Source organism: Ovis aries, chromosome 21 (genome assembly GCF_016772045.2).
Source record: "Ovis aries strain OAR_USU_Benz2616 breed Rambouillet chromosome 21, ARS-UI_Ramb_v3.0, whole genome shotgun sequence".
Classification (NCBI taxonomy): domain Eukaryota; kingdom Metazoa; phylum Chordata; class Mammalia; order Artiodactyla; family Bovidae; genus Ovis; species Ovis aries.
Window position 1 is genome coordinate 41,687,041 of NC_056074.1, and position 24,135 is coordinate 41,711,175.

The 24,135-nt window shown below is 60.0% G+C and overlaps 3 protein-coding genes and 1 long non-coding RNA gene across 12 annotated transcripts; 2 read left to right on the plus strand and 2 right to left on the minus strand.

Moving 5' to 3' along the window:
• Positions 1-1,525: 1,525 nt before the first annotated feature.
• Positions 1,526-6,288, minus strand: LOC132658376 (uncharacterized). Its single transcript, XR_009597949.1, has 2 exons — positions 5,448-6,288; positions 1,526-3,980 (listed from the first exon to the last, which is right to left on the minus strand). It is a non-coding gene; the product is annotated as an uncharacterized LOC132658376 (long non-coding RNA).
• Positions 5,918-12,401, plus strand: RAD9A (RAD9 checkpoint clamp component A). Of its 4 annotated transcripts, none has more exons than XM_042238182.2 (11): positions 5,918-5,960; positions 6,655-6,725; positions 7,206-7,334; positions 7,782-7,896; positions 7,984-8,083; positions 9,460-9,569; positions 9,686-9,795; positions 9,877-9,941; positions 10,033-10,173; positions 10,945-11,158; positions 11,460-12,401. In XM_042238182.2, exons 3-11 carry the CDS (start codon positions 7,329-7,331, stop codon positions 11,553-11,555), a joined length of 957 nt encoding a protein of 318 aa, XP_042094116.1. In that variant the 5' UTR covers positions 5,918-5,960; positions 6,655-6,725; positions 7,206-7,328; the 3' UTR covers positions 11,556-12,401. The 4 variants fall into 4 exon arrangements, with proteins under 4 accessions (XP_042094116.1, XP_027815103.1, XP_027815102.1 ...); XM_027959302.3 differs by lacking the exon at positions 5,918-5,960 and adding an exon at positions 6,421-6,572; XM_042238183.2 differs by lacking the exon at positions 5,918-5,960 and adding an exon at positions 6,442-6,572 and having other exon boundaries at positions 6,655-6,738.
• On the minus strand, positions 12,181-15,614 carry PPP1CA (protein phosphatase 1 catalytic subunit alpha). The gene is made up of 7 exons (XM_012102181.5): positions 15,510-15,614; positions 14,848-14,979; positions 14,472-14,702; positions 13,735-13,839; positions 12,924-13,147; positions 12,708-12,842; positions 12,181-12,628 (listed from the first exon to the last, which is right to left on the minus strand). The coding sequence occupies exons 1-7, from the start codon at positions 15,562-15,564 to the stop codon at positions 12,518-12,520; spliced, it is 993 nt and encodes a 330-aa protein (XP_011957571.1). The 5' UTR covers positions 15,565-15,614; the 3' UTR covers positions 12,181-12,517.
• A 960-nt stretch (positions 15,615-16,574) lies between these two features.
• Positions 16,575-22,411, plus strand: TBC1D10C (TBC1 domain family member 10C). Of its 6 annotated transcripts, none has more exons than XM_042238181.2 (10): positions 16,575-16,638; positions 16,912-17,090; positions 17,806-17,905; positions 18,117-18,224; positions 18,311-18,417; positions 18,617-18,731; positions 19,436-19,501; positions 19,587-19,776; positions 21,287-21,441; positions 21,722-22,411. In XM_042238181.2, the coding sequence occupies exons 2-10, from the start codon at positions 16,939-16,941 to the stop codon at positions 22,067-22,069; spliced, it is 1,341 nt and encodes a 446-aa protein (XP_042094115.1). In that variant the 5' UTR covers positions 16,575-16,638; positions 16,912-16,938; the 3' UTR covers positions 22,070-22,411. The 6 variants fall into 6 exon arrangements, with proteins under 6 accessions (XP_042094115.1, XP_042094114.1, XP_027815528.1 ...); XM_042238180.1 differs by having other exon boundaries at positions 16,625-16,656; XM_027959727.2 differs by having other exon boundaries at positions 16,625-17,090.
• Positions 22,412-24,135: the final 1,724 nt, after the last annotated feature.

The following is a 24,135-nucleotide window of genomic DNA, read 5'->3' on the forward strand; positions in this document are numbered from 1 at the left end:
CTCAAGAGCTCGGACAGGTGCGAGAAGGGCTGTGGTGCCCAGAAGGCAGGGAGGTCAGGAAGATGTCAAGGGAAACTGAGGATGGCTGGGGAAAGCCAAGCAGTTGGAGAACCACACTTGGCCTAGAACAGGCTCCCAGGCCGGGAGGAGCTGGTGCTCAGGTCTTTGGGGCCCAGTCACCCCCAAGGCTGTCTGAAGCACCTCCTATATGTGCCTGCAGGCAGCGTGGTCCTATGGAGACCCGCACCCTTCCCGCCAGGGGCTGGGGTCTGTGGGGACAGAGGGAAGATGGCTGCAGAGCCACCCTGCTCTTAATGAGTGGTCTCCTCCCTGCCCTGCCCTAAGCTCTCTGAAGTCTCTCCTCCCCGTTGCACTGTAGTAAGCCCACGTCAGCCAAGGAAGATGGCTCTTGGGGCCCTCTCCCTTGGGTGCTTAGCGTAGTGTTGGACACCCATCTGGGACCCTTGGGCGCCCACTTGTCCTCCCCAGGGCTGCCTGGTCTCTGAGCTGGAAGCAGGAACTGGACACGGTGTCTGTCTCCCTCTGCTGGTCCCTGAGGGCACAGCCAGGCGGGGCCGCTTTCCCAGAGCTGGCAGTGCCCACGGCACCCCAGACAGCCGACGGCAAGCGTTGGGGACACTGAGGCAAGGGCCTGGGAGTCAGACTGGGCCCCAGGCTATAGGAATACGGACGCTGCCTCCCGGGTCCCTGGTGCCCGAAGCCTGCCTCCAACAGGGGCCCGGGGGGGGTCTTAGGGAGGCCAGGTTGTCTCCCTGATGTCTTCACGGGCCAGCAGGCCCCAAACAGCTTCCTTCCCTTCTAAGCCATGAATGGAGCTGTCATCCGCAGATTTTTCTAAACCTTTTGTGAAGCTATTTCTATTTCCAGCCGAGACCACATCTTGGGGTAATGAGTTCCATCGAGTCCTCCCCTGCTGGGGGAAGCACTCTGCCTTTGATTTGTCCTGAACTTACCTCACTTGCGCTCCAAGGGGGCCCTGTAACTCCAGCATGCCAGGTTCTGGTGAACAAGCCTGAGCTTCCCCTTCCCACTTGCGGCCTTAAAAATTTCCGTCTCATCTCCCGTTCACCTCTAGCCCTGAAGACGGAAGGGACCTGGTATGTCAGCTGTGCTCGGAGCCTGGCAGTGCCAGCCCCTAGCAGCTGGCCAAGATGGCGAGGGCTCATCTTCTCCCTATGGGGTGGGGGGGTGGGGGGCAGAGGGCGTGCCAGGGGCCCAGGATCCAGTGGGCACACAGCCGGCTGCAGCCCTGTGCCTTTTCCCAGGCTGGCCAACTCCTGCCCCTCCTCGAGCTCTTCCTGAGCACTCTCTGGTTCCTGGCTTCCAGACCTTTCCTCTGTAAAGTTACTGTGGGGGCGGTCCCTCCCCGTTCCTAGGGTGGATTCACCCTGGCCTCATCTGTGTCGATGATTTATTCTGTCCCTGGTCCTGACCCCAGAATACCATGAGGGGCCACTTGAAAGGCAGAGAAGCCAGGACACCGTGACCAGAGTAACAGCAATACTGACCGCGCAAATGAAGGGCTTTATAAACACTGAGAAAGTTCATCTTCGTGGCCCTCTAAGATAAGGACTGTTAGCTGTTCCTCCCCCAATTTACAGAAGAGAAAACTGAGGTTCAGAGAATATAAAAGCAAAGTGTTCATTTGCACAGAACCTGAAAGTGATGAAGCCAGGATTCAGACTTAGGCACACAAGGGCCTAGAACCCCATGGTCCATCCCAACAGACAACGTGGCTTCAAGTCTTGGGAACTTTCAGAATCCGATACTCTTCGGTCATCCGACCCACGTTCATTAAACCACTGCTATGTGCCAAGCTTGTTCTGGTTGCTGGGAGAAATGCCAGGGAACAAAAAAGGCCCAGGCCGGGCTTGCCTCCGAGGGCTGGAGGCACCCGGTGTGCCACAAACCCATTGCATGTGGGCAAGTAGAGCCCCACCAGCTCAGTGCCGTCAGCTCAGAACTCCCTCACACGCTGGGAAACCCCAGCGTCACCACGCACAGCCCATTCCCCGTGTGTGCACAGCCCAGCTTTGGCAGCATCAGGCCCTCTGGAAGGGATTTTTGTCCTGGGCTCTCTTTCCCGCAGCTAGAAAAGTGTGTCTAACACGTTAGTTTGTTTGTTTCTTAGTGTGTAATCAGATTGACCCTATTAGAAATGTACGTTTTAAAAATTACTTATTGACAGTGGCGCTGGGTCTTCTTGCTGTTCCAGGGCTTTCTCTAGTTTCGATGCACGCTGGCTACTCTTGGTTGTGTGCGGGCTTCTCATCCTGGTGGCTTCCCTTGTGGAGCGTGGGCTCCAGGGCCGGCAGGCTCCAGGAGTCGTGGTGCAAGGGCTTAGCTGCCCCCCGACAGTGTGGGATCTTCCTGGACCAGGGATCGAACCTGTGTCCCCTGCACTGGCAGGTGGATTCTCATCCACCGTACCACTAGGGGAAGTCCTAATGTGTGTTAGATGAATGAATTACTGAGCTCTGAGGATTCTGTGATTTCAAACCTAACACACTGGGGGAGAAGCGGCGGTTGAAATTTCCAGACAGATTATTATTTTAAGTTTGAAATGGTAACCACCTTCCTCCATTTCATATCTGCCCCTGAGACACTCACACACACACACACGCGCACACACACACACTCCCACATAATCACATACTGTGTACTTGCAGGAGGCCATCTCTAACGTGGGGTATGGCGAAGACTGTAAGAATGTGGGGTTTTAAAACTCTTGAGACAGCATCTCATTCAACCCACTCACTTTATCAAGGAGGAAACATACCCAAAGGGCCTTGACTTGCCTGAGGCCATCTGTGAGCAGGGCTGGAGTCTCCTGTGCCTCCTCTCTTTTGGACCTGGAAGGCCTTCTTGGCTGCACCAACTGCCATCCTGGAGAGGCTGCCTGACCTCCAATGGGAGAGCTCCCTTCCAGCCCCACAGCCTGGGGCAGCAGGCCTGCCAGTTCCAGCTCTTCCCCAGAGCAGGGGTGGCTAGAAGAGGGGCTCAGGGCAGTCGGAGGGCCCCTTGCGATCTCAGCACATCAAGCTGGGAAGAGGCATCTCATGCCATCAACCACATTGCACAGTTGCAGACACGGGAGGGACTCACCCAGTCACAGCAGAGTCCGTGCTGAGGACAGACCAGAGACCCAGGACTTCAGATTCCCAGCTCTGAGCCCTTCAGAAGGGTCAAGTTTCCTGGCTTTGGCAGGTGTGTGTGGCTGCACGCACACACACATACACACACATAGCTTAGGAAAGACGCATCAGAAGCCCAAAAGCATTTCTGTCTCCTCCCTCTGTACAGTAAAAGCTATGGTTTTTCCAGTCATCATGTACGGATGTGAGAGTTGGACCATAAAGAAGACTGAGCACTGAAGAACTGATGCTTTCGAACTATGGTGTTGAAGAAGACTCTTGAGAGTCCCTTGGGCAGCAAGGAGATCAAACCAGTTAATCCTAAAGGAAATCAACCCTGAATATTCATTGGAAGGACTGATGCTAAAGCTGAAGCTCCAAAACTTTGGCCATCTGAAGTGAAGAGTCAACTCATTTGAAAAGATTCTGATGCTGGGAAAGATTGAAGGCAAAAGGAGAAGGGGGCAACAGAGGATGAGATAGCTGGATGGCATCACTGACTCAATGCACATGAGTTTGAGCAAACTCCAGGAGATGGTGAAGGACAGGGAAGCCTGGCGTGCTGCAGTCCATGGAGCCACAAAGAGTCAGAAACGACTGAGCAACTAGACAACTTCCTCCCCGCAGAGCCTTGTTCCAAAGCCTGGAGGCTGCAGGTCCCTACAGTCCCGTAAGAGTCAGGCGCAGAGACCCGGCTGTTCGATGAGTCACAGCTCCCCTCCCTGCCTTCCAGGGAGTGTTGGATATATCTCCTGTTCCAACTGGGCTGCTCAGGCAATGGCTGGGGGAACAGTGGAGAAGCCATGAAGGCTTGGCTGATTCTCGCTGGAATAAAAAGAGAGGGTGAGATCCAGGGAGGAGGAGCAAAGGAGGGGAATAACGACTGCTAGGTTCTTTGTGGGCAAGGTGTGGACTGGACAGAATGTGGGGTGACAGCTATCATCCACAGAAGGGTAGGACTGTGGGCAGGGCTTGGAAATTTTCTTTATTTAATCACAGCACTGTGCTAAGAGGCAACCGGAGTCAATTCAGTTTCACTTGGATCACACACCTATTCACTGAAGGCGTACTTACTAATCACCTGCTGAGGGCTGGGCCCTCCCCTGGGTGCAGGCACCCACCCGGGGAGGTAGGGTGGCGCAAACGGACTCAGTCCTGGCCTCACAGGGCTGACATACTAGAGGCAGCACAGTAGACACGTGCGAAATAACGCTGACTTGTGTTAAGCGCTGTAGATGACTCAGAGAGCAAGGGATTAGCTGCGGGGAGGGGGCCTGGAGCGGGGAGGCAGAGAAGGCCTATTTGAGGATGGGCACCTGAAGCTGAGCCCTAGGAAGAGAAGGTGCCTCCGTGTGAGAAGGGGGGGAAGAGCATTCCAAGTGGTGGGAACAGCTTATGTGGAGAGCCCAAGGTGGAGAAGGATGTGGTTGATTCAGGAAATGGATAGGGCCAGCGCAGCTGCAGAGAGAGGGCAGAGACAGGTGAAGAGATGGGCAGGGCCAGGTCCTTCCTGCAGGTTTGGGGTAAGGGGTTTAGTTTTTGGTGGCTTATTTATTTTGGCCATGGTTCGTTCCCTAACCAGGGGTTGAACTTGCACCCTAGGCAGTGAAAGCTCAGACTCCTTACCAGTGGATCCTCAGGGAATTCCCAAGGGGTTTAGATCTGCTGCCAAGTGCAGTAGTTGGAAACCACTGCAGGATCTAAACCGGGGAAAGGTGTGACATGATTGACATCTTAAGAAGGTCACTTTGGTGCTGTATGGAGAGTGCAGTGGAGGGGCAGGGGACCACTCAGAGTGCTCCCATCAACACTCAAGTGAGAGATGATGGTGGCCTGAGCCAGAATGATGGCTGTGGGCATGGGAGAGGAGGACCAAGTTGCCATCTGTTTAGGAGGCAGAGCGCTCAGGCTTGCTGAAGGATTGCAGTATGTAAGAGGTGGGTCAGGATGGAGTCAAGGATGAGTCCCAGTTTACTGACCTAAATGCCTGCGTAGAAGTGGTACCATTTACACTGACCCCCTTAAAAGGCAAGAATAATCTCCCCCAGTAATCCAGGGAAACCTGATAAGGGAGGAAACCTGACGTAAGGAGAGGAAGTGGAGTCCAGAATTGCAGACCAGGAGCAGGAGGGTAACGGTCCCACAAACGTGGCTTCCTCACTGGCAACACTGCCAGAGGAGCAAGGCCCTAAAGGAACGCAGGGGTGCCCAAGGGTCCCTCAAAGCACACCAGGTGCTGCAAGAAACCAGAGGCCAGGAGCCCCTCCGTGACTTGCCCTCCTCTTCGCACACCTGCGGACCGAGGCTGCGGACGAGGGAAGACCTGCCAGGCTGACTGCTGTGTCCCACCGGCGCCAGTCGTGTCGCACCCTTTGTGACCCCATGGACTGTAGCCCGCCAGACTCCTCGGTCCATGGGATTTTCTGGGCAAGAACACTGGGGTGCGTTGCCATTTCCTCTTCCAGGGGATCTTCCCGACCCAGGGATTAACTAAGCCCCTCTTTTGGCACCCTCTCTTGGTCATTTTCCAACGGCCAGAGACGCAGGAGTCTATCCTCATAAAATGTTTCCAGTGCTTTCCATCAGTGACCTTCATCATTCAGCAGCCCTCCTCTCACAAACCCACTTCCCTCCCAACGGAGGGAAGAGCCCCCACGTGCTGCTGAGTCTTGACTCTCGCCTTCTCCTGCTGGCCAAATCTTTCTACCCCTTTTCGTCCGGGGAAGCTTCTGTTCTTTGGGATCAAAGAAGGATCGTAGAAGCCACGGCGAGCAGCCACTTCCCACCCCGGGATCCTGTAGCAAGGTGCGTTACTATCTTTTCGGAGCTGGCAGTTGCTGCTTCTGTCCGCGTCCCCGGCCCGCCCGGACGGGGTGAGACGGTCTTGCATCGACCCCGTACGCACCCCGCCGGCGCCCGACAAACGTCCAGGAAATCCGTACTAAATTAGTGACCCGGGCCGGGCCCGCCCGCACATCTCCGGATTCCGAGCTCACTGTTCGCTCCCCGACACCCTCTGGGCGTCTCGCGTTCGGGTGAGGGGCCGCGGTGGGGCCGGCTGCCCGCCGTGCTTCACAGGGGCGCTCGAGGGCCGAGAGTGGGCCTAGACCGCACGGAGGAACCCGGCGCTCCCGGGTCACGTGACAGGGCCCGCCCAGGGCGCAGCCTCCGTCACGTGACGGCGCAGCCGGCGAGCGTCTTTCTCACGTGACGGAGCTGCCGGCTTGCGGCCCAATCAGAGGGCGGGGGCGGGGCTGCCGGGGGCGGTGCGCGGGAAGGGAACCCCAACCGCCCGGAGCCGCGGGAGAGACCCGGAGCGGATCGTTGAGCTGGGGTCCGGCCCAAAGCCCCCCGCCCGCCCCATCCCGGTCACTGCGGGCAGCATGAAGTGTCTTGTCACGGGCAGCAACGTGAAGGGTGAGTCGGGGCCGGCCGGGGGCTGGAACCACGTGGGATGGCCCGAGGCGCCCGCAAACCGCTGTCTCTCTCCTCCCCGCAGTGCTCGGCAAGGCCGTCCACTCCCTGTCCCGCATCGGGGACGAACTCTACCTGGAGCCCCTGGAAGACGGGGTGAGGAGACCGGGTATGGGGGAATGGCGTGAAAGTCCCAACAGGGAGCCCTGATCGGGGCTCGAGTCTCGCCCCCATCAGGCAGGGTGCCCGGTGGGCACGTTTGCTGAGTTTAACAGGGGCCTCCCCTGTTGCTGGGGTGTCCCTTTGGGCCCTGTCATCTTCCTAGGCCGGTGTCTGAATCGAGAGCCCTTGCCCTCCCTCAAATGCCCAGTGGTGGATGGGGGTGATTAGGTAAAAGGCGTGGGTGCTGAAGGCTGGGTCGCGCCCTTGCTGTGGAAACGGCGGGGCTGACGCCCACTCGGGACTCGGGGAAGGCTTCATGGAGGACACCCCTAATGACTGAAAGGAAAGGGCGGGCTTCTGCAGGTGATGGTGGAACAGAAGCCTTTGGGGCAAGTGCCTGGGCAAAGCTGGCTTGAGGGCTGGGCCCAGCACTGCTGGTGACCACATCTTTCTCCCCACTTTTCCTGGCCCCAGCTCTCCCTCCGGACCGTGAACTCCTCCCGCTCGGCCTACGCCTGCTTCCTCTTTGCCCCCCTCTTCTTCCAGCAGTACCAGGCTGCCACCCCTGGGCAGGACCAGCTGCGCTGTAAGATCCTGATGAAGGTGAGGTGGGTCCCTCAGCAGTGGCAGGGCACTCCCCCCAGGAACCCCTCTTGGCAGTGCAGTTTGCTCTGGAGCACAGAGCAGGTGCCTGCAGGAGGAGAGATGTATACTGGAGCAGTCCGGTGCAGAACGCAGAGCCTGGCCAAGTAGAGACATCCATGGGGGTAACGGGCCATATGGAGAGGGTAGCTGAATCTGCCAGGAACCTGCAGGGAGTAAATGACTCTCAGGTTGGTCCTTGAAAGATACGCAGGTCTTTTGAAGGCATTCCAGACCAGGATAAGAGCACAAATGAAGGCCTGGAAGGGTGCAGATATCTGCATGTGTGAGGGGTCCTTTCCTGGTGTGACAGTGTTGAGCCCATGATGGGCCAGAGCCCAAGGCGACTGGACATGAGAGCCAGTTGGCGGAGGCGCAGTGCTGAGCGGATGTGTTTCCCTCGCCTAGTCCTTCCTGTCTGTCTTCCGCTCGCTGGCAATGCTGGAAAAGACTGTGGAGAAATGCTGCATTTCCCTGAATGACAGGAGCAGCCGCCTGGTAGTTCAGCTGCACTGCAAATATGGTGAGTGAGCAGCTGGCTGATCCAGGGGTCCTTGCGGTGTGGGATTAGAGGTTGGTGAGCCCGCTGAGACCCTGTCTGCCCATCCAGGGGTGAGGAAGACTCACAACCTGTCCTTCCAGGACTGCGAGTCCCTGCAGGCCATCTTCGACCCAGCCTTGTGTCCCCATGTGCTCCGTGCCCCAGCCAGGTGAGCACGCCCCTGGTTGCACGCTGAGCCCTAGGCTTTTCTCTTCCTTCTTTCAGCCTCAGGAGTCAGTTTAAGGAGGCACCTCCTCCGTTTTTCCTGCAGGGTATCTGTGAACCTCAAAGCGTTCATCCAACCCAGTTTGCTTTCAGGGCCTTGCCTGGCCCTTTAAGGGCAGAGGCTGGAGTGAGGAGGGGCCAGATGCTCCCTTATCCCATGTTCCTCTCTGTCTCCTGAGTCTGTATTCTCCACCTCAAAGTCTGACTTGGCTTTCTGACCACTCAGCCCCACTCTGACTCCTCTTTCAAAGAACAGGTCTCCGGCTTGCCCTCACATCTCCTCTGGCCTTTGAAGGTCCGTTAATTTTTGTGGCTCCGGGACTTGTGACCTTTCTCTGACCTGGTCATCCTTCTGGGATGAGTCCCATTCAAGGGCAGCCTCTCTTCCTACCTGGCTGGGTTCTATCCCTGAGGGGTTCTCAGGCCACGGCTGGACAGGGAGGTCACGGTCCTGGAGGGCTGCCTGAATAATCAGCTATAGGAGAGGAGCCATTCTGGGCAGTCACAGGGGCCGTACAAGACCTGGGAGATGGGGAGCCCAGCAGACGCCAAGGTCCCTAGAGAAGACCAGAGGCTTGGGTCCCCTCCCACCTGCCCACGTGCAGGGTGCACCTTGCACTCAAGTAACCCAAGGTCTCACGTTTCTTTGCTTTTGGTAGCCGCAGGACCTGGTAACCTGAAGGTCCCTTTGAGCCCTGACTTTGTTTTTCTGAGTTTTGTTGAAATAGCACTACCTAGGATCCCTTTGGGTAGAGAAAGAATCAATCCATGGTCTGGGTTTTGAGAATTTTTCTTTTTTTTAAAACGAGTGATTGTTTCTCTTTATCTTATGGACAATTTCAAATTCATATAAAAGCAGATGATAACCAGCTTTGTCCCAGTTGTCTTGAGGCAAATTCCAGGTATTATTTCACCTGAAACTATTTACTAGCCTGTCTCTACTAGACAGGGACCTGAGGACTCTTTGTAAGGCGGTGTTCATGCGGACAATGTGGGTCTGGTCTCCCAATCCTGGATGGGCAGGTGCCACCTGCCTGGTTCGGTTCAGCACAAACCGCCTGAACTTCCTGCTGCCTTCTGTGGGCCTGTTCTTGTCTGCCTCCATCTCTTGCAAGAGGACTGCTCTCCTACAACATCCTGGGAACCTTGGGTGAGGCAGAGACTGTGTCCTGCTGCCCCCGTGCTCCACCCTGGGGCCATGCTAGGCCTGGCCTGGTTCTCTTTGGACGTTGGTGTGCCTCGCTGTCCCGCCTCCAGTTCTCTGAGAGCAAGCCACTGGGCAGGACTGAGCCTCGGGTGAGATACTATGCCCCCTCACAGGGTCCTGGTGGAGGCTGTTCTGCCTTTCCCCCCTGCACTGGCTGAAGTGACGCTGGGCATCGGCCGTGGCCGCAGGGTCATCCTGCGTAGCTACCAAGAGGAGGAGGCAGGTGAGGGGACCGATGGGGCTTGGGGCAGAGAGCAGAGACTGGGTGGGGAGGGTGCAGAGAGCAGAGACAGGCTGGCTGGGGCAGAGCCCAGCTTCCTCCTGTCACTGCCCCCCAAGACAGCGCCATCAAAGCCATGGTGACAGAGATGAGCATCGGAGAGGAGGATTTCCAGCAGTTGCAGGCCCAGGAAGGGGTGGCCATCACTTTCTGCCTCAAGGAATTCCGGGTGAGGTTCCTGCCGTGCGCTCACCGCCCCGTCCACCTCTCCTCCCTGCCCAGCCTCCATGCTCTGCTTCTCCCTTCCCAGGGGCTCCTGAGCTTTGCAGAGTCAGCCAACTTGTCCCTCAGCATTCACTTTGATGCCCCAGGCAGGTAAGGTCCAGCCTTGGGATAGGGAGGGGAGGGCTCTGGGGTGCCAAAAGCCAAAGGGCCTTGACCACGCCTGGACCTGTCACCTGCCCAGGCCAGCCATCTTTGCCATCGAGGACTCTCTGCTGGACGGCCACTTTGTCCTGGCCACACTCTCAGAGCTGGACTCGCACCCCCAGACCCTGCATGCCCAAGAGGAGCTCCAGCGGCCAGAGCCCCAGCTTCAGGCTCACAGGTGAGAGCTCCGCCCGCCCACCCCCCTTCTCACCCTGTGCACCCAGGCTGCAGCCTGCCGCTTCTAGTCTGCAGCCCCCCGCTTCTAGTCTGCAGCCCCCACCCCATGCGCCTCCCATCTCCACTTCCTATTGAGCCCCAGCCCCTACAGTGCTCACTGCTTCCAGCCCTGCAGGCTGAGCCTAACCAGTCAGCTGTATTCAGAGATCCCCCAACCCAGGGAAGTGTCCCCAAGGTCGGGCTGGCTTCCTTCTCTGGCTGAGGCCTCCTCCCAAGCCAAGGAGGGAAAAGGGCTGCCGAGAGGCAGGGGGCTGCCTGGGATGGGGAAAGCAGGTGGCTGAAAGGGCAGGTGGGTTGGGGAGGATGGGCCCAGCGTAGTTTAAGTGGAGGAAGTTTGGCCTGGCCCTCTGCCCAGCATGTCCCTGGGCCCCAGCGCTCTCCAGTTCCTGTCCTCTGGGAATGTGGGGGCTTGGGCCCCAGGTGGCCCAGCTCACTGGACTTGCCGCTCCCCTCCCCCAGCCGAGCTGAAGCGGCCCCCAGTATGCCTCCCTCAGGCCTCTACCTGAACTCTGATAAAAGAATTCTCGGGTCGACCCCCTCCCGGAAGGGGCCACTTAAAACACCGCCCCCCATCCTTTCCCCTCCCACCAAATCAGGAAGTAATAAAACCAAGAGGTCACTAATGGTTACTAGGCTCCTGCAGGCCCTGGCTGAGCCCTCCAGGTGGGGGCCCTAACTGTGTCCCCACCGCTGATACCGTGTCTGCCTGTAGCACGCCCCACGTAGACCTGGATGACTTTGCTGTCGATGACATGGACTCTTACATGATCGCCATGGAAACCACCATGGGCAGTGAGGGCTCTCGGGCACTGCCCTCCATCTCCCTTTCACCTGGCCTCCAGCGCCCCTGTAGCTCCAGCCCCCACTCAGAGGAAGATGACGACATGGAGCCCAGCACAGTGCCTGGGACTCCCCCACCTAAGAAGGTAGGGGCGAGAGGCGGAAGGGCTTCCCTGGTGGCTCCGATGGAAAGACTCTGTCAGCCACGTGGGAGACCTGGGTTCACTCCCTGGGTGGGGAAGATCCCCTGGAGGAGGGCATGGCAACCCACTCCAGGATTCTGGCCTGGAGAATCCCCATGGACAAAGAGAAGCCTGGTGGGCTACAGTCCATGCGGTTGCAAAGTCAGACACCACAAGCGACTAAGCAGGAGGCAGAGGCTGGGATGAGAGGCGGAGGGCGGGAGCAGCCTCCAAACTCACCAGGCTTCCTCTGTTCTCTCGCCAGTTCCGCTCGCTGTTCTTTGGCTCCATCCTGGCCCCTGCACACTCTCCCCAGGGCCCCAGCCCTGTGCTGGCTGAGGACAGTGAGGGCGAAGGCTAAGCCGAGCCAAGAAGGGGCCCGATGAAGCCCCACCCCACCCCTCTCCCAAGGCCAGCCACGGCAGGTCCGCTCTCCTCCTTGGTGGGTGGTAGAGATGCGCCCTGCTGGAGCTTAGCTGACTGGTCCCACCACCTCCCCCAGGGCCTTGACTGGCCTGGGTCTTGTTGTTTCCCTTCAACCCTCAAATCTTTCATTCAACCCTCAATCTATCATGTCTGTTCCCAGTCTCGGTGCTGAGCTGCCCTCTGCAGGGAGTTCCCTCACCTCTTAATCCAGTTCTGTGGCCAGAACTGGAGGACTGCCTTCTCTAAGCCCACCTCCCTAAGAAACAAAGAAATCATTGTAGGGCTTCTGCCCCTGCTGATCCACCTTCTGCCAATCATGACCTGTCCCTCCCTCAAATCCTGAGCACACCACTGGGATCCCCTGTGACTGGCACACACTGCTTGCTTTCCCTGAACTCTCTGGCCCTGGCTTGGAAATTCCAAGAGCCCCTGCGGACCTGGGCACGTGGCTGGGGTTTTCCTGGCTGGGGCCCGAAGCCCAGCAAGCCTCCCAAGTGGCTCTGGGCGGAAGAGTTGCCAGGCCCAGTGTTTGGGACAAGGGAGACAGGCTATGGCAAGAATCCAGCTTTGACCTTTATTCAAGAGACCAGATGGGTTGCCCCAGGATCCGGCTGCCAGCCCTGAGGCCAAGCAAGGCTGGAGATCCCCAATCTGGCCCTGCTTTGCCCTGAGCTGCAGCCTTAGCCCCAGGATCCTGCCTGCAGCCGCTGTAGGTACAAGCGGGAAGACCCCTGGGGGACTGGATGCTGCTATTGATTCATAAAAAAAAAAGAGAAAAATACACCAAGCCTCCATGTTCCCCGTGATGGGTGGGCCTGGGGGGCCAGCACGAGCCCCCTGTAGCCACATGATTTCTGTACAATCCACCATCTGGGGCAGAGGGCGGGCACACGGAGGCTATTTCTTGGCTTTGGCGGAGTTGCGGGGTGGGGTGATGGGCCGGCCTCCAGGGTTCAGGCCACTGAACTGCCCATATTTCCCCTTGTTCTTGTCGGCGGGCTTGAGGATCTAGAAGAGAAAAACTGGTCAGGCTTAAGGGGTCAAGCCGTAAGTCCCTGGGCCTGCCTGCCCCCGGCCCGACCCCCACCTGGAAGGAGCACATGAGCGTCTCGTCCACGCTCATCATGGCACCTGCATTGTCAAACTCGCCGCAGTAGTTGGGGGCTGAGAAGAGTGTCACCAGCTGCCGCTTGGCAAAGAACTCGTAGCCGTCTTCTACTACCTGGACGAGGGTGGAGGCGGTTAGTTCAGCAGGAGCTGGCTGCCAGCCCTGCTCTAACCCAGATGGGGGCTGCCAGCCCACCTGGTGTGCCCGGCAGATGAGGTCCAGGTCATGCTTGTGCAGGAACTTGGCCACCACCTCAGCTCCAAAGGTAAAGGAGACGCCGCGGTCATTCTCGCCCCAGCCCTGCACGTCCTTGTCAGGGTCAGACCACAGCAGGTCACAGAGCAGGCCCTGGTCAGGCACATCTGTGGGCCGCATGATGCGCCGGATCTGCTCCATGGACTGTAGGTCTGGGGACAGGCCTGGAGGGCACAGGGGGCAGGTCACCTCCTCCAGGCAGCCTTTGCCAATCAGCCTCTGCCCCCCACCTCTCCAGGATTCCTGGGAGCCTACAAAGGCAGAACTCATCACCTTCTGCCTCTTCCAAGTCCCTGTCCCTTCAAGGAGCACAGAGCTCCCTGGAGAAAGTGTTTTCGCTCAGTCGTGTCCGACTCTTTGCAACCCCATGGACTGTCCAGGCAAGAAAGCTGGAGCGAGTAGCCATTCCTTTCTTCAGGGGATCGTCCCAACCCAGGGATCAAACCTGGGTCTCCCGCATTGCAGGCAGATTCTTTACCATCTGAGCCACTAGGGAAGCCCTGGAGAAAGGGGACAAGCAAACTCCATGCAAGAAGGCGAGGCCATGACACAACAGTGGGTGCAGCCTAATGCTGCAGTGCGGGGGCACGTCATGGAAGAAGTACTACCCATACCAGGACTCCAGGGAGAGCTGTTCCTGGCGACTGGGAACACATCTTCCAGCCGACGCTTCTGTCCCAAGGTCCCCAGGGGTGCTCACCCTGGGAGGCTCATCCTGCTCAAGAATTCACATGCCCAGAGCTGTGCTCACCTCCATGGCAACAGAAGATCTTCTCGTCCACGATGGCAGCGATGGGCAGGCAGTTGAAGCAATCAGTGAAGGTCTTCCACAGTTTGATGTTGTAGCGTCTCTTGCCTGCCCAGGGGGAAGGAGACAGCTCACCAGAGGGCCTCTGCTCCACCCTCAGCCCAGGTCTCCAGGCCTTCCAGGACACATTGTGTGTTGTTCAGACACAGCTAGGAGGAGAGAATGGAAGGCAAAAAAGGAAACCGAACCCCCGCCCCCTACCCCTACTACCCCACTGCCTCCCAGACAGAATTCTAAAGCAGCCAAGTCCACGGGAACCCCAGAGTTCCACTTCTGGCACGACCTCAAGGTTGGCATCCACCCCCAGCACAAGAGCAGGGCCAGGTCGAGACAGGGTCTGGTTCATCTTGGCTTCTGTCTAACAGAGTCCAGTCCCAACAGGCATCCTAAGTGCTTAAGTATCGGATGCGCTGGAGGGGAGTGTCAGCAGGTGAGGCCCTGCCTTAGAATCCTGGCAGCCCTTCAGCCAGCAGCCACTGGCTAGGTCCCTCCTGAGTGCCAGGATCTGCTCTAGGAGGGTCGGGGAGGGTGGCATGGGCTGGTGCTACCTTCACGGCACTCAGCTTAGCAGGTGTTTGTCAGACGCTGACACCCCAGCCACCAGGTCAACACGAGGGTCGCACTGAATGGCAAGGAGAGCCCTTTAGGACCAGGGCAGCCCAGATGCTCTGCCCACTCACACTCATCATAGAAGCCGTAGATGCGGTTGATACTGGCACACTCGTGGTTCCCACGGAGCAGGAAGAAGTTCTCCGGGTACTTGATCTTATAGGCCAGCAGCAGGCAGATGGTCTCCAAAGACTGCTTGCCCCTGTCCACGTAGTCCCCCAGGAACAGGTAGTTACTTTCTGGAGGGAAGCCGCCGTACTCAAACAGCCGCAGAAGGTCATAGTACTGGCCGTGAATGTCACCTGTGACCCAGGGAACCAGGTCAGCACTAGGGCAGCCTAAACGTGAACCCAGGGTCAGGGTTGGGCCCAAGGGAGGAGAAACTTGGGAGGGGTGGGGGGCAAGGCCGCTTTCAGGAGGCCACGGGGACCTGGGCTGGGGGCTCACCGCAGATCTTGAGGGGTGCCTCCAGCTCCAGAAGAATGGGCTGGCTCAGGAAAATCTCCCGGGATTTGAGGCACAGACCACGGATCTCGTTCTCCGTCAGCTGTACATTCTTTCCAGGCCTGGAGCCCTGCACTGGGGGCGGAAAGAGGCGTCAGGACCCTGGTTCCTCAGGCAAGAAGAGGGTGAATGTCACTGGTGGCCCCAAAGGCACTTCTGGGTAGGGGCTCCTGGGCCTCCCGGCCCCGCCTTGCCCAGGGGCAGCTGTTGCTGCTGAGCCTCCTGGGACCCCCAACTGCCCTCAAGGCGCTCGCGAGGGGACTGCTGTGCGCAGAGGCCATCCAAAACCTCAGCACAGGACCCCTTCCTGGGGGACTAGGCTTCTCAGGTTTCTCCCTCAGCCAAGAGCCCAGGCCAATCCTTGCGCGCCCACCCCCGCCACCGCCAACCCCGGTTCTGCTCTGGCAAGGGGAGCAACCCCAGACCTCCCAGCGCGCCACGACTGGGGTGGGGTGGGGGCACGATGTGGCCACGGGACCTCGCGGCCCGTCCCCGCCCAGTCAAAGCTGGCCCTGGGAGGGGCAGGTCCACCCGCGCGCCACTTCCGGGCCGGGCAGGGGACCAGGGCGCGGCGGGCGCCCACCTCCCTCGCCTCCCCGGCCAACCTTCCAGCAGGCGTCCGATTATAGAGTCCAGGTTGAGCTTCTCGCTGTCGGACATGGCGGCGCCGCCGCTCTGGCCCAGCACCTCCGGGCCCTATCCTGCCTCCCGCCCTCCCGCGGCCTCCTTCCGGCCTGGTGCTCCTTCCGCCCGCCCGGGCCCGCCCCGGCCCGCCGCCCCGCCTCCTCTGCCGGCAGCCCCGCCCCGCCGCACCCGGCCCCGCCCCGGCCCGCCCGGTCGCCCGCCGCCCCTGCGCTCTAGCGCCTCCACTGGACGCCAGGCCCGGGGCCCGCGGCGGCTCGGGAGGCGGGGCTCGGGCTGACCTGGTTGCGGGGGCGGAGCCTACACTGGGGGCGGGGCTTCACGGGGCGAGGTCGACTCTAGTTCCGCCCTTGAGGAGTTACCCACCCTTGCACCGAGGATGTGCGGCCGGAAGTAGTGTGGAGTTGTTTTTCTCTTTCAAGGGCCCAATAGTCCTTCCCATTTCTGTCCCGGGCTAGAAGGTGGTGTGACCTCATTGATATCTCATTGGGTCTCCCCAGAGAGTGCAGATTAAATCCACGAAGTGCAGGAAAGGAAACAGGTTCAAAGATAGCAAGGGTTGGCTTCAGACTGACGGAGGAGCTCTCACCTCTAGGGTCCCTGTGGCCTGCGGGCGGCTGACCATACCCAGACACCTGTCGCTGAACGCCGAGCTCATTTTGGTCCCCCTGCCCGTGGCGCATGCTACACCATTACTACTATTTTTTAATGTCTCGTCGTTGTGTTTTGAGTAGCGCAGTAATGACTTACTGTTTGACTTGTCGAAAGCGTTAACAAAAGAAGTCACGTTAAATAAAGTGTAATACTCACTGGAACCCTGAATTGAGTGTTTTATTTGCCTGTGACCTCACATCTGGAGGCAGCGTGGCCTCTCTACCTCTGGCAGGCCCTGGCTGCATCACACCCAGCACAAGAACCCAGGCCTGCACCCACCTAGCCCACCGGGGTGGTGGGAGGAGCCCATGGCCCAGGGCTACTGGGGCAGGCCGGAAGAGCCCTGGAGAGGAAGGGGTAACCCCCCCCACCACGCACTTGGGAGGGGCCCTCAGCGGGTTGCTGAAGCTGTGGCTGAGGAGGAAGTGAGAGGAGGAGGTGAGGTGCAGCAGGGAGGTAAGCTGGGCCCCTTGGGACAGGGGCTGGGCCTGGGTCTCCGGTAGGGGGCCTGGCCTTTCTGCCCCTCTGGGCCTGTGCCCCACCCCCACCCCACAAGAGGAGAGGGTACCAGAGGGGTATGGTGCGATGCCCTGCAACCTGTCCTCTTTGACCAGGCGGGCAGGTCCTGGGGCTGAGGCCTGGCTGCAGAGGCGCCCCGGCCCCGGCTGGCCGGGAGCCCCTGCTCACACTGGCTGTGCCCACATCTTGCAGCCTGCCGCACGGGGGGTCGGTGGCGCCATGGCCCAGGCCCTGGGCGAGGACCTGGCGCAGCCCAGTGAGCTGCAGGATGACTCCAGCTCCTTGGGGTCCGACTCAGAGCTGAGCGGGCCCGGCCCGTATCGCCAGGCTGACCGCTACGGCTTCATTGGGGGCAGCGCAGCAGAGCCAGGGTAAGTGGAGAAGGGATGAGGGGGGTACGGGGTGCTGGGCCTAATGCTGGAGGCTGAGAGCTGAATTCTAGAGTGAGGCCCAACCTCGAAGGTCCTGGAAGGGTCTGGGGACTCAGCTAGCATCACCTGTTCTCAGGTTCTAGATGGAATCTTAAGATTAGCAGGGCTATGGGGAGTGAGTACCTGTGTGTCTCTTCCTCCCAGTCTCTGAGGGTTCCCAGAGGGGCTGAACCTGCTTCTCCGTTCAATCTGGCCCAGGAATCCCAAGATCATAGAACCCACACTTCTTCCCCTACCAGTCCCCCCCTTCCCCAGGTGCTGACAGGAAGACGAGATCCGAGATAGATAGGGAGGTCATACCGCCATCAGAGGCAGAATCAGGCTCAGAGAAGACTCCTGGTTTCTAGCTCTTGGGCTCTGTCTACTCAACTTCCCCGAAGAGTTGTCTGTGTCCCCGTCCCGGGGGACAGTCTACCAGCCCCTCCCCCAACACACACCTACACACCCTCTTCAGTATCTCCTGCTTCCGCCCACATCAGAGCCACATCCTTTCCTGTCCCCATGACAACCACTGGCAACTCCTGGGTGACAGGTCACTCCCCACCCCAGAGATTCCCAGAGATCTCCAGGGCCAAGGGTTGGGCTCACCCAGGTGGTGGGAAAGGCCGAGGATGTGGCCATCCTATGTCTGGACATTTGTGCCGTGTGCCCCCAGGCCGGGTCACCCTCCTGCAGACCTCATCCGCCAGCGGGAGATGAAGTGGGTGGAGATGACTTCACACTGGGAGAAAACCATGTCTCGGCGGTACAAGAAGGTGCGGGGAGAGTGGCCCCACACGGGCCCCCTTGGCTTGCCCCCCCTTTACCTGGCAAAATTCAGCCTCCTGTGTCCCAGCACCTCCTGGCTTCACTCCCTGCTCCTCGCCGAGACTCTTGCCCGATGGCAGATTGTGCCTGAGGCCAGCTGAGAGCGGCAGGGGTATCTGGCACAACTGGCCTAACAGGGTGCCCTGGCCTCACCCGCAGGTGAAGATGCAGTGCCGGAAAGGCATCCCCTCGGCCCTGCGGGCCCGGTGCTGGCCCCTTCTGTGCGGGGCTCACGTGTGTCAGAAGAACAGCCCCGGCACTTACCAGGTGAGGGGAACCTCAGGGGTCCCAGCCCCCTCCCCTAGCCCTTCACCCCTCTGGGCCTTCACCTCCACCTTCTTGCCCACATGCAGAAACTGGCTGAGGCCCCGGGAGACCCACAGTGGATGGAAACCATCGGCAGGGACCTGCACCGCCAGTTCCCTCTGCATGAGATGTTTGTGTCGCCCCAGGGTCACGGGTACGAGGGTGGGGATGCCCAGGGACCCCTAACCCCCAAACCCCCAGGTGCTTTGGCCGAGTCCCCGACCCTGGGTTTATGTCTTTGCATCTCAGAGGACCCAGCAAGGCCCCTGAGGGGCCAAGGCCTGGGCAGGGCTTGCCAGAGGGTGCGGGAGGGATGCCCGGAGGACTGGCCCTGATGGGGTCTTCTGGCACAGGCAGCAGGGCCTCCTGCAGGTCCTGAAGGCCTACACCCTGTACCGGCCGGAGCAGGGCTACTGCCAGGCCCAGGGCCCTGTGGCCGCCGTGCTGCTCATGCACCTGCCCCCGGAGGTGAGTGCCCACAGCCCTGCTGCAGGGGCCCCAGACCCGGACGCCCACCCCCAGGAACTCTGACTTCAGTTACCTGAGATCCTGGACCCCCAACGCTAGGGACCTAAGGACCAAGGCATCCTGTGCCCTGGACCGTGACCGCCCTCCCATCCTCTGGAGCCCTGGCCTCCGGGACCTAGGATCCTCAAGTCCCGCGCAAACCTGTCCTAGTGAGCCAGGGCCTCATGCCTGCCAATCTCAGTAACCGTCAAGCCCAATGACCTTGATTCCAGGAACATCGAACCCTGACCCCTGACCTTTGGCCCAATGATCTAAAAGTCTGGATGGTATCACCTTGTCCTTATGACCCCTGATTCTGAACCCTGTGACCATGATCCCTGACCCCAATGACCCCAAGAACCCAAGACTTGAACTTTTGGACCTCCACTGCCTTGACCAGTGAGCCCCCACCCTGCGACCCTCAAATTCAGCCCTCTGAGCCCTGTGATTGCCGACCCCTACACCCCTTGGTAGGCCTCTTTCTAGGCAACGGGAAGCTTTTAGGTAAGACCCACCCCCTGCCCCAACCCCACTGGCAGCACTGAGACCAGGCTCCTGGCTCTAGAGTCACCCCAGATGTTGTCTAGGCCCTCCCCTGTTGCCCCCCTTCCCCCACCCTGCGGTCCCCTCTGCGGCAGGCACTCAAGGCCTGTGCCCACCCCCAGGAGGCCTTCTGGTGCCTGGTCCAGATCTGCGAGGTTTACCTTCCTGGCTACTACGGGCCCCACATGGTGAGAGGCAGGGACGGGGGGGAGGGCTGGGGGGGAGTGGGCGCCTGGGGACGCCAGCCGCCGGTGCTGATGGGCGTGGCCGCAGGAGGCTGTGCGGCTGGACGCTGAGGTGTTCACGGCCCTGCTGCGACGGCTGCTCCCTCGCGTGCACAAGCATCTGCAGAAGGTGGGCGTCGGGCCCCTGCTCTACCTGCCCGAGTGGTTCCTGTGCCTCTTCGCCCGCTCCCTGCCCTTCCCAACGGTGCTGCGTGTCTGGGACGCTTTTCTTAGCGAGGGTGAGTGAGGGGCCGACCAGGTGGGCGGGGGCAGGAGGGGGTGCCTGGTGGGCACGGAAGGTGGAGGTGCCAGCTTCGCTCTGCCCCACCGCCACTGCCGACCCTGATCTGGGGCCTGGGTGCTGGGGTGTGCTGAGGGTAGTCGCTGTTAGCCATGTATCACCAGTGGGAGGAACAGCAGCCCCTGCCACAATCAGTGAGATCACCACAGGGAGGGCACAGCATCCACGTGGGGGGAGGGCTGGAGTCAGGGAGGCTTCCCCAAGGTCGATGGGGCAGGAGCTGGAGAGACCACAGCAGTGGCACAGCTCGGGGACTGGGCACTGTGGGGGCACAGCAGATGGAGCCCCTGGGCCCTCATTGCGAGCCCTCAGAGGCCAGGCACGCCTCTGGGAGCCAAGGCCACTTGAGTAAGTGAGACCTACATTCTGGTGGGGGTGGGGATGGGAGGCGGTGGTACCAAATTAACAAGATATTTATAGATTGTCTTAAGTTCCATGAAGAAAATAAAACAAAGGACATACCAGAGTGTAGGGGAATGGCAGGAGAGGGCTGTTTAAATACGCTGGCGGCCACTCCTTGAAAGAGGCAGATACGTGGAGCCGGGTGGAGAAGGAGAGGCAGGCAGGGCCCTATCCGCAGGGTCCCAGCCACGGATGACTTGAGGGGTGCGGGCATGGGGAGAGGTGCCAGGCCAAGAGCGGGGGGCAGTCGGGGCAAAGCTGAGCTGGACTCTGGATCTCTGGGGCCCTGCCTGGTACCCCCATCAGTGGCACAGCTGCTTTCTGTTCTATGCGGGTTGTCCAGCGGTTGCGTGGTAGAAATCCACCAGTACATCTACTGAGCACCCGCTGTATGCCCAGTTGGCTTCAGAGTGGGTTAGCATTCTAACCACGGACGTCCAAGTCACTGTCTGCTTGTCCTCCCCTGCACTCGGGCCTCGAGGGTGGCACAGGCAGGGCCCCGTGGAGGTGCCCTTGCCCGTTGATAACGGTGACGACCTTAGTAGTCCTGTTGTCTCTTCACACGGCACAGTGGTCACCAGGCCTCACTGGTCCCCCGACTGCCTTTCTCAGCAGACCCGAGGCTGCCAGGGAGGGGCCCTGAGGCTCCAGGAGCAGGCCAAAGTCACGTGCGTGTGCGTGCCTGCATGTGCTCTTAGCTTAGGGGTGAGGAGTTCTGGCTTGAATCTTTCTAGAATCAGAAGCTCACAGATCTGAGCTAGAAAGGCTGTCTTGTTACCACCCAGCCCTTCACTGGATGGGGCACGGAGCTGAGGCCCAGAATGAGAAAGCCCGTGTGAGGCTGTCAGTAGCCCTTGGCTCCTGGCAGGCTGTGCTGCCCATGAGCATCAGTGGCTGCTGGGACCCGCTGGCTGGTGTCCCTGGATGGCCGACCTGCTCAGTCCAGGCAGCAGAGCTGCAGGAGGGTGGAAGGAGTCTGGCCGAGGACAGGTTCGGGCCCGGGCTGAGAGCCGGCCCCGCACTGAGCGAGCCCCACTGGCCTGCAGGTGTGAAGGTGCTGTTCCGCGTGGGGCTGACCCTGGTACGCCTGGCGCTGGGCACCACTGAACAGCGCCTGGCCTGCCCGGGGCTCCTGGAGACGCTCGGCGCCCTTCGATCCATCCCCCCTGCCCAGTTGCAAGAAGAGGTCTTCATGCCCCAGGTGGGTGCCCCTTGCGCGCCCCCTGCAGTGGCCCAGCAGCCCCCTGCACAGCTGGGGAAACAGGCCTGGAGGAGTAGTCACAGTAAGCACGGGGCTCCATTCTTGTCCTCTGAGCAGCAGAGAAGGTGGAAACCCCAGGCCTCAAGTGCCTTTTAGTCTGCCTCTTTGTCTGTCAGGCCCTCAGCCCTCAGCCACTTCCTGGGGCTGTGTGCTGCCTGCCCTGCGGGGATCTCATCATTTCCTGCCCTCCCCCAGGCTCAGTATCAACTGCTCCCCGCAGGTGCATGGCGTGGCCCTGTCCGAACAGGACCTGCAGCGGGAGATCAAGGCCCAGCTGGCCCAGCTGCCCGCATCAGCATCCGAGCCACCCCCGAGGCCACAGGCCCGCCTGCCGGGGGCCCCAGCCATCTTTGAGGCCCAGCAGCTGGCAGGAACCCAGGGGAACCCCCGGCCCGAGGTGCCTCGCATCGTGGTACAGCCCCCAGAGGAGCCCCGGCCGCCCCGGCGCAAGCCCCAGACCCGAGGCAAGACTTTCCACGGGCTGCTGACCCGGTCCAGGGGCCCCCCTATCGAGAGCCCCGCCAGGTCCCACAGAAGCTCCACCTCCTTCCTGGACACCCGATTCTGAGGGTAGGTCCCACTTCTGAGGGTACCACGGACTCAGGGTCCCCCTGATCCCAACTGCCTGAACAGTGGATGCCAGCCTTGAAGTGGGCACCGCACTTTACAGCTGGGGTTGGATGCCTCATTCCTTTCCCATGGACTGCCTCAGGCCTGAGGAGGACGGAAGGGTGCAGAGTGGGGTTTGGGGGACCCAGGCCATCCCCCACCCACAGGGCTGCCCCAGTGCCTGGGCCCTTGCACACATCAAGCTTGCACTGGAGGAGTATGCAAGAAAGGGCATGGGCTGGGCCACAGGGACCCCAAAAGGCTCATGAGGGCCCTGGAATAAAGTCTGAACAGAAGCCTGCATGGGGTCAGATCAATGCCCTCTACCCGAAACCTTCCACCAGCTGCCCCCTCCTGTTACGGCCCCGCCCCTCCTAGTCCCGCCCCAGCTCCCCAGGGCACATGGAGGCTGCCCGTTGGGTGCTGGAAGGTGTTTACCAGCTACAGGGACCAATGGCAAGCTGCAGCACTCAGCCTCTTGGGGCCAGGTGAGGCTCCTGTGCCTGGGGGAGGAGGGCTCCCCCAGTGGACGCTGGGCCCACATGTGGGACTCTGTCTCCTCTTCTGCTCCCTCCCCTTGCTGATTTCAGGAGCACACCCAGCAGTGGGAGCACTCTATCCCAAGTCTGCCCCCCCACCCCACCCCGGGTCCTAGTCCCGTCCTCAGAGAGAGCCGGCTGAGAACAAAGGCCTAGTGTGCCCGGACAAAGGAGAAAGGCCCCGCCGGCCCTTGCCCCCTCCTGAAACCCCAGCCGCAACCCCTGGGGACTGCCACCATGGAAACCCCCTCCCACACTTGCTAATTGCCCCCGTGGGTGCCCGAGGTGCCTGGGACATGAGCCATTGCCAGGACAACAGGGCTGTTTCCGAGGCAGGCTCATGTCCCTGCAGGGCCGTCTCAGTGCTCCGCCTCCTTGGGTGCCCTCCCCTGAGGGTGGAGGGTGGAGGGTGGGGGCATGGTCGGAGTTCCCGGAGAAAGTGACTGTAGTCTTGTTTAAATGGTGGAGTGTTCCATCCGCCTTTCTCAATGGCTGTGCTGGAACACATTGGCACCCTCAGACCCCTGATTCCAAATGGGCTGGTGACAAGTACACGGCCGCAGGAAGACACTCACTCTGTGTTGTTATTGTTGTTCAGTTGCTAAGTCGTGTCGGACTCTGCAACCCAACCCCGTGACTGCAGCACGCCAGGCCTCCCTGTCCTTCACCATCTCCCGGAGTTTGCTCAAGCTCATGTCCATTGAGTCAGTGATGCCATCCAACCATCTCATCCTTTGTCGTCCCAGCGTCAGGATCTATATATACTTTCCTGCTTTTAATATTTATTTATTTGGCGGGATCAGGTCTTACTTGCAGTACAAGGGATCTCTAGTTGCAACATGTGGGATCTAGTTTCCTGACCGGGGATCAAGCCTGGGCCCTCAGCATTGGGAGCGCAGGGCCTTAGCCGCTGGGCCCACAGGGAAGTCTCTGAGTATATACTCTTACAGCGCTTACTATGTGACTGGCCCAGTCCCGGGTCCAGGGGCTGACCATTCTACTTTCAAGGAGCCTTTGGTCTGGAGGAGGGACTCACGTGGAGGTCCAGACACAGAGCTAAAGTTTGCCTGTGGAAACTGAGTTTGCCAGGAGGAGAGGCAGTTGGGCCCGAGCTTTGCTGCCTATGGCAACCCACTCCAGTATTCTTGCCTGGAAAATCCCATGGACAGAGATGCCTGGTGGGTTACAGTCCAGGGGTCACAAAGAGTCAGATACAACTGAGCAACTAACTTTCTTTCTTTTGCTGCCTATGGCAGACCCTAGGCTCACCCCGCTCCCGCAGTCAGCCACCATGAACCTGGCCGCCCTCCGGGGGTGCTCTCTCCCCTCCTGTTCCCGCCCACTCCCCCAGTTTCACTCCAGCCCTGGTTCTGAGTGTGGGGCGGCAGCTGGGCCCCTGTGAGTTAAAGAAAAATTTCTGAGCCCCTCTTCTCTCCCAAGCCCCCACCAGGGTGCTCAGTCCCTCCAGTCGTGTCCGACTCTTTGG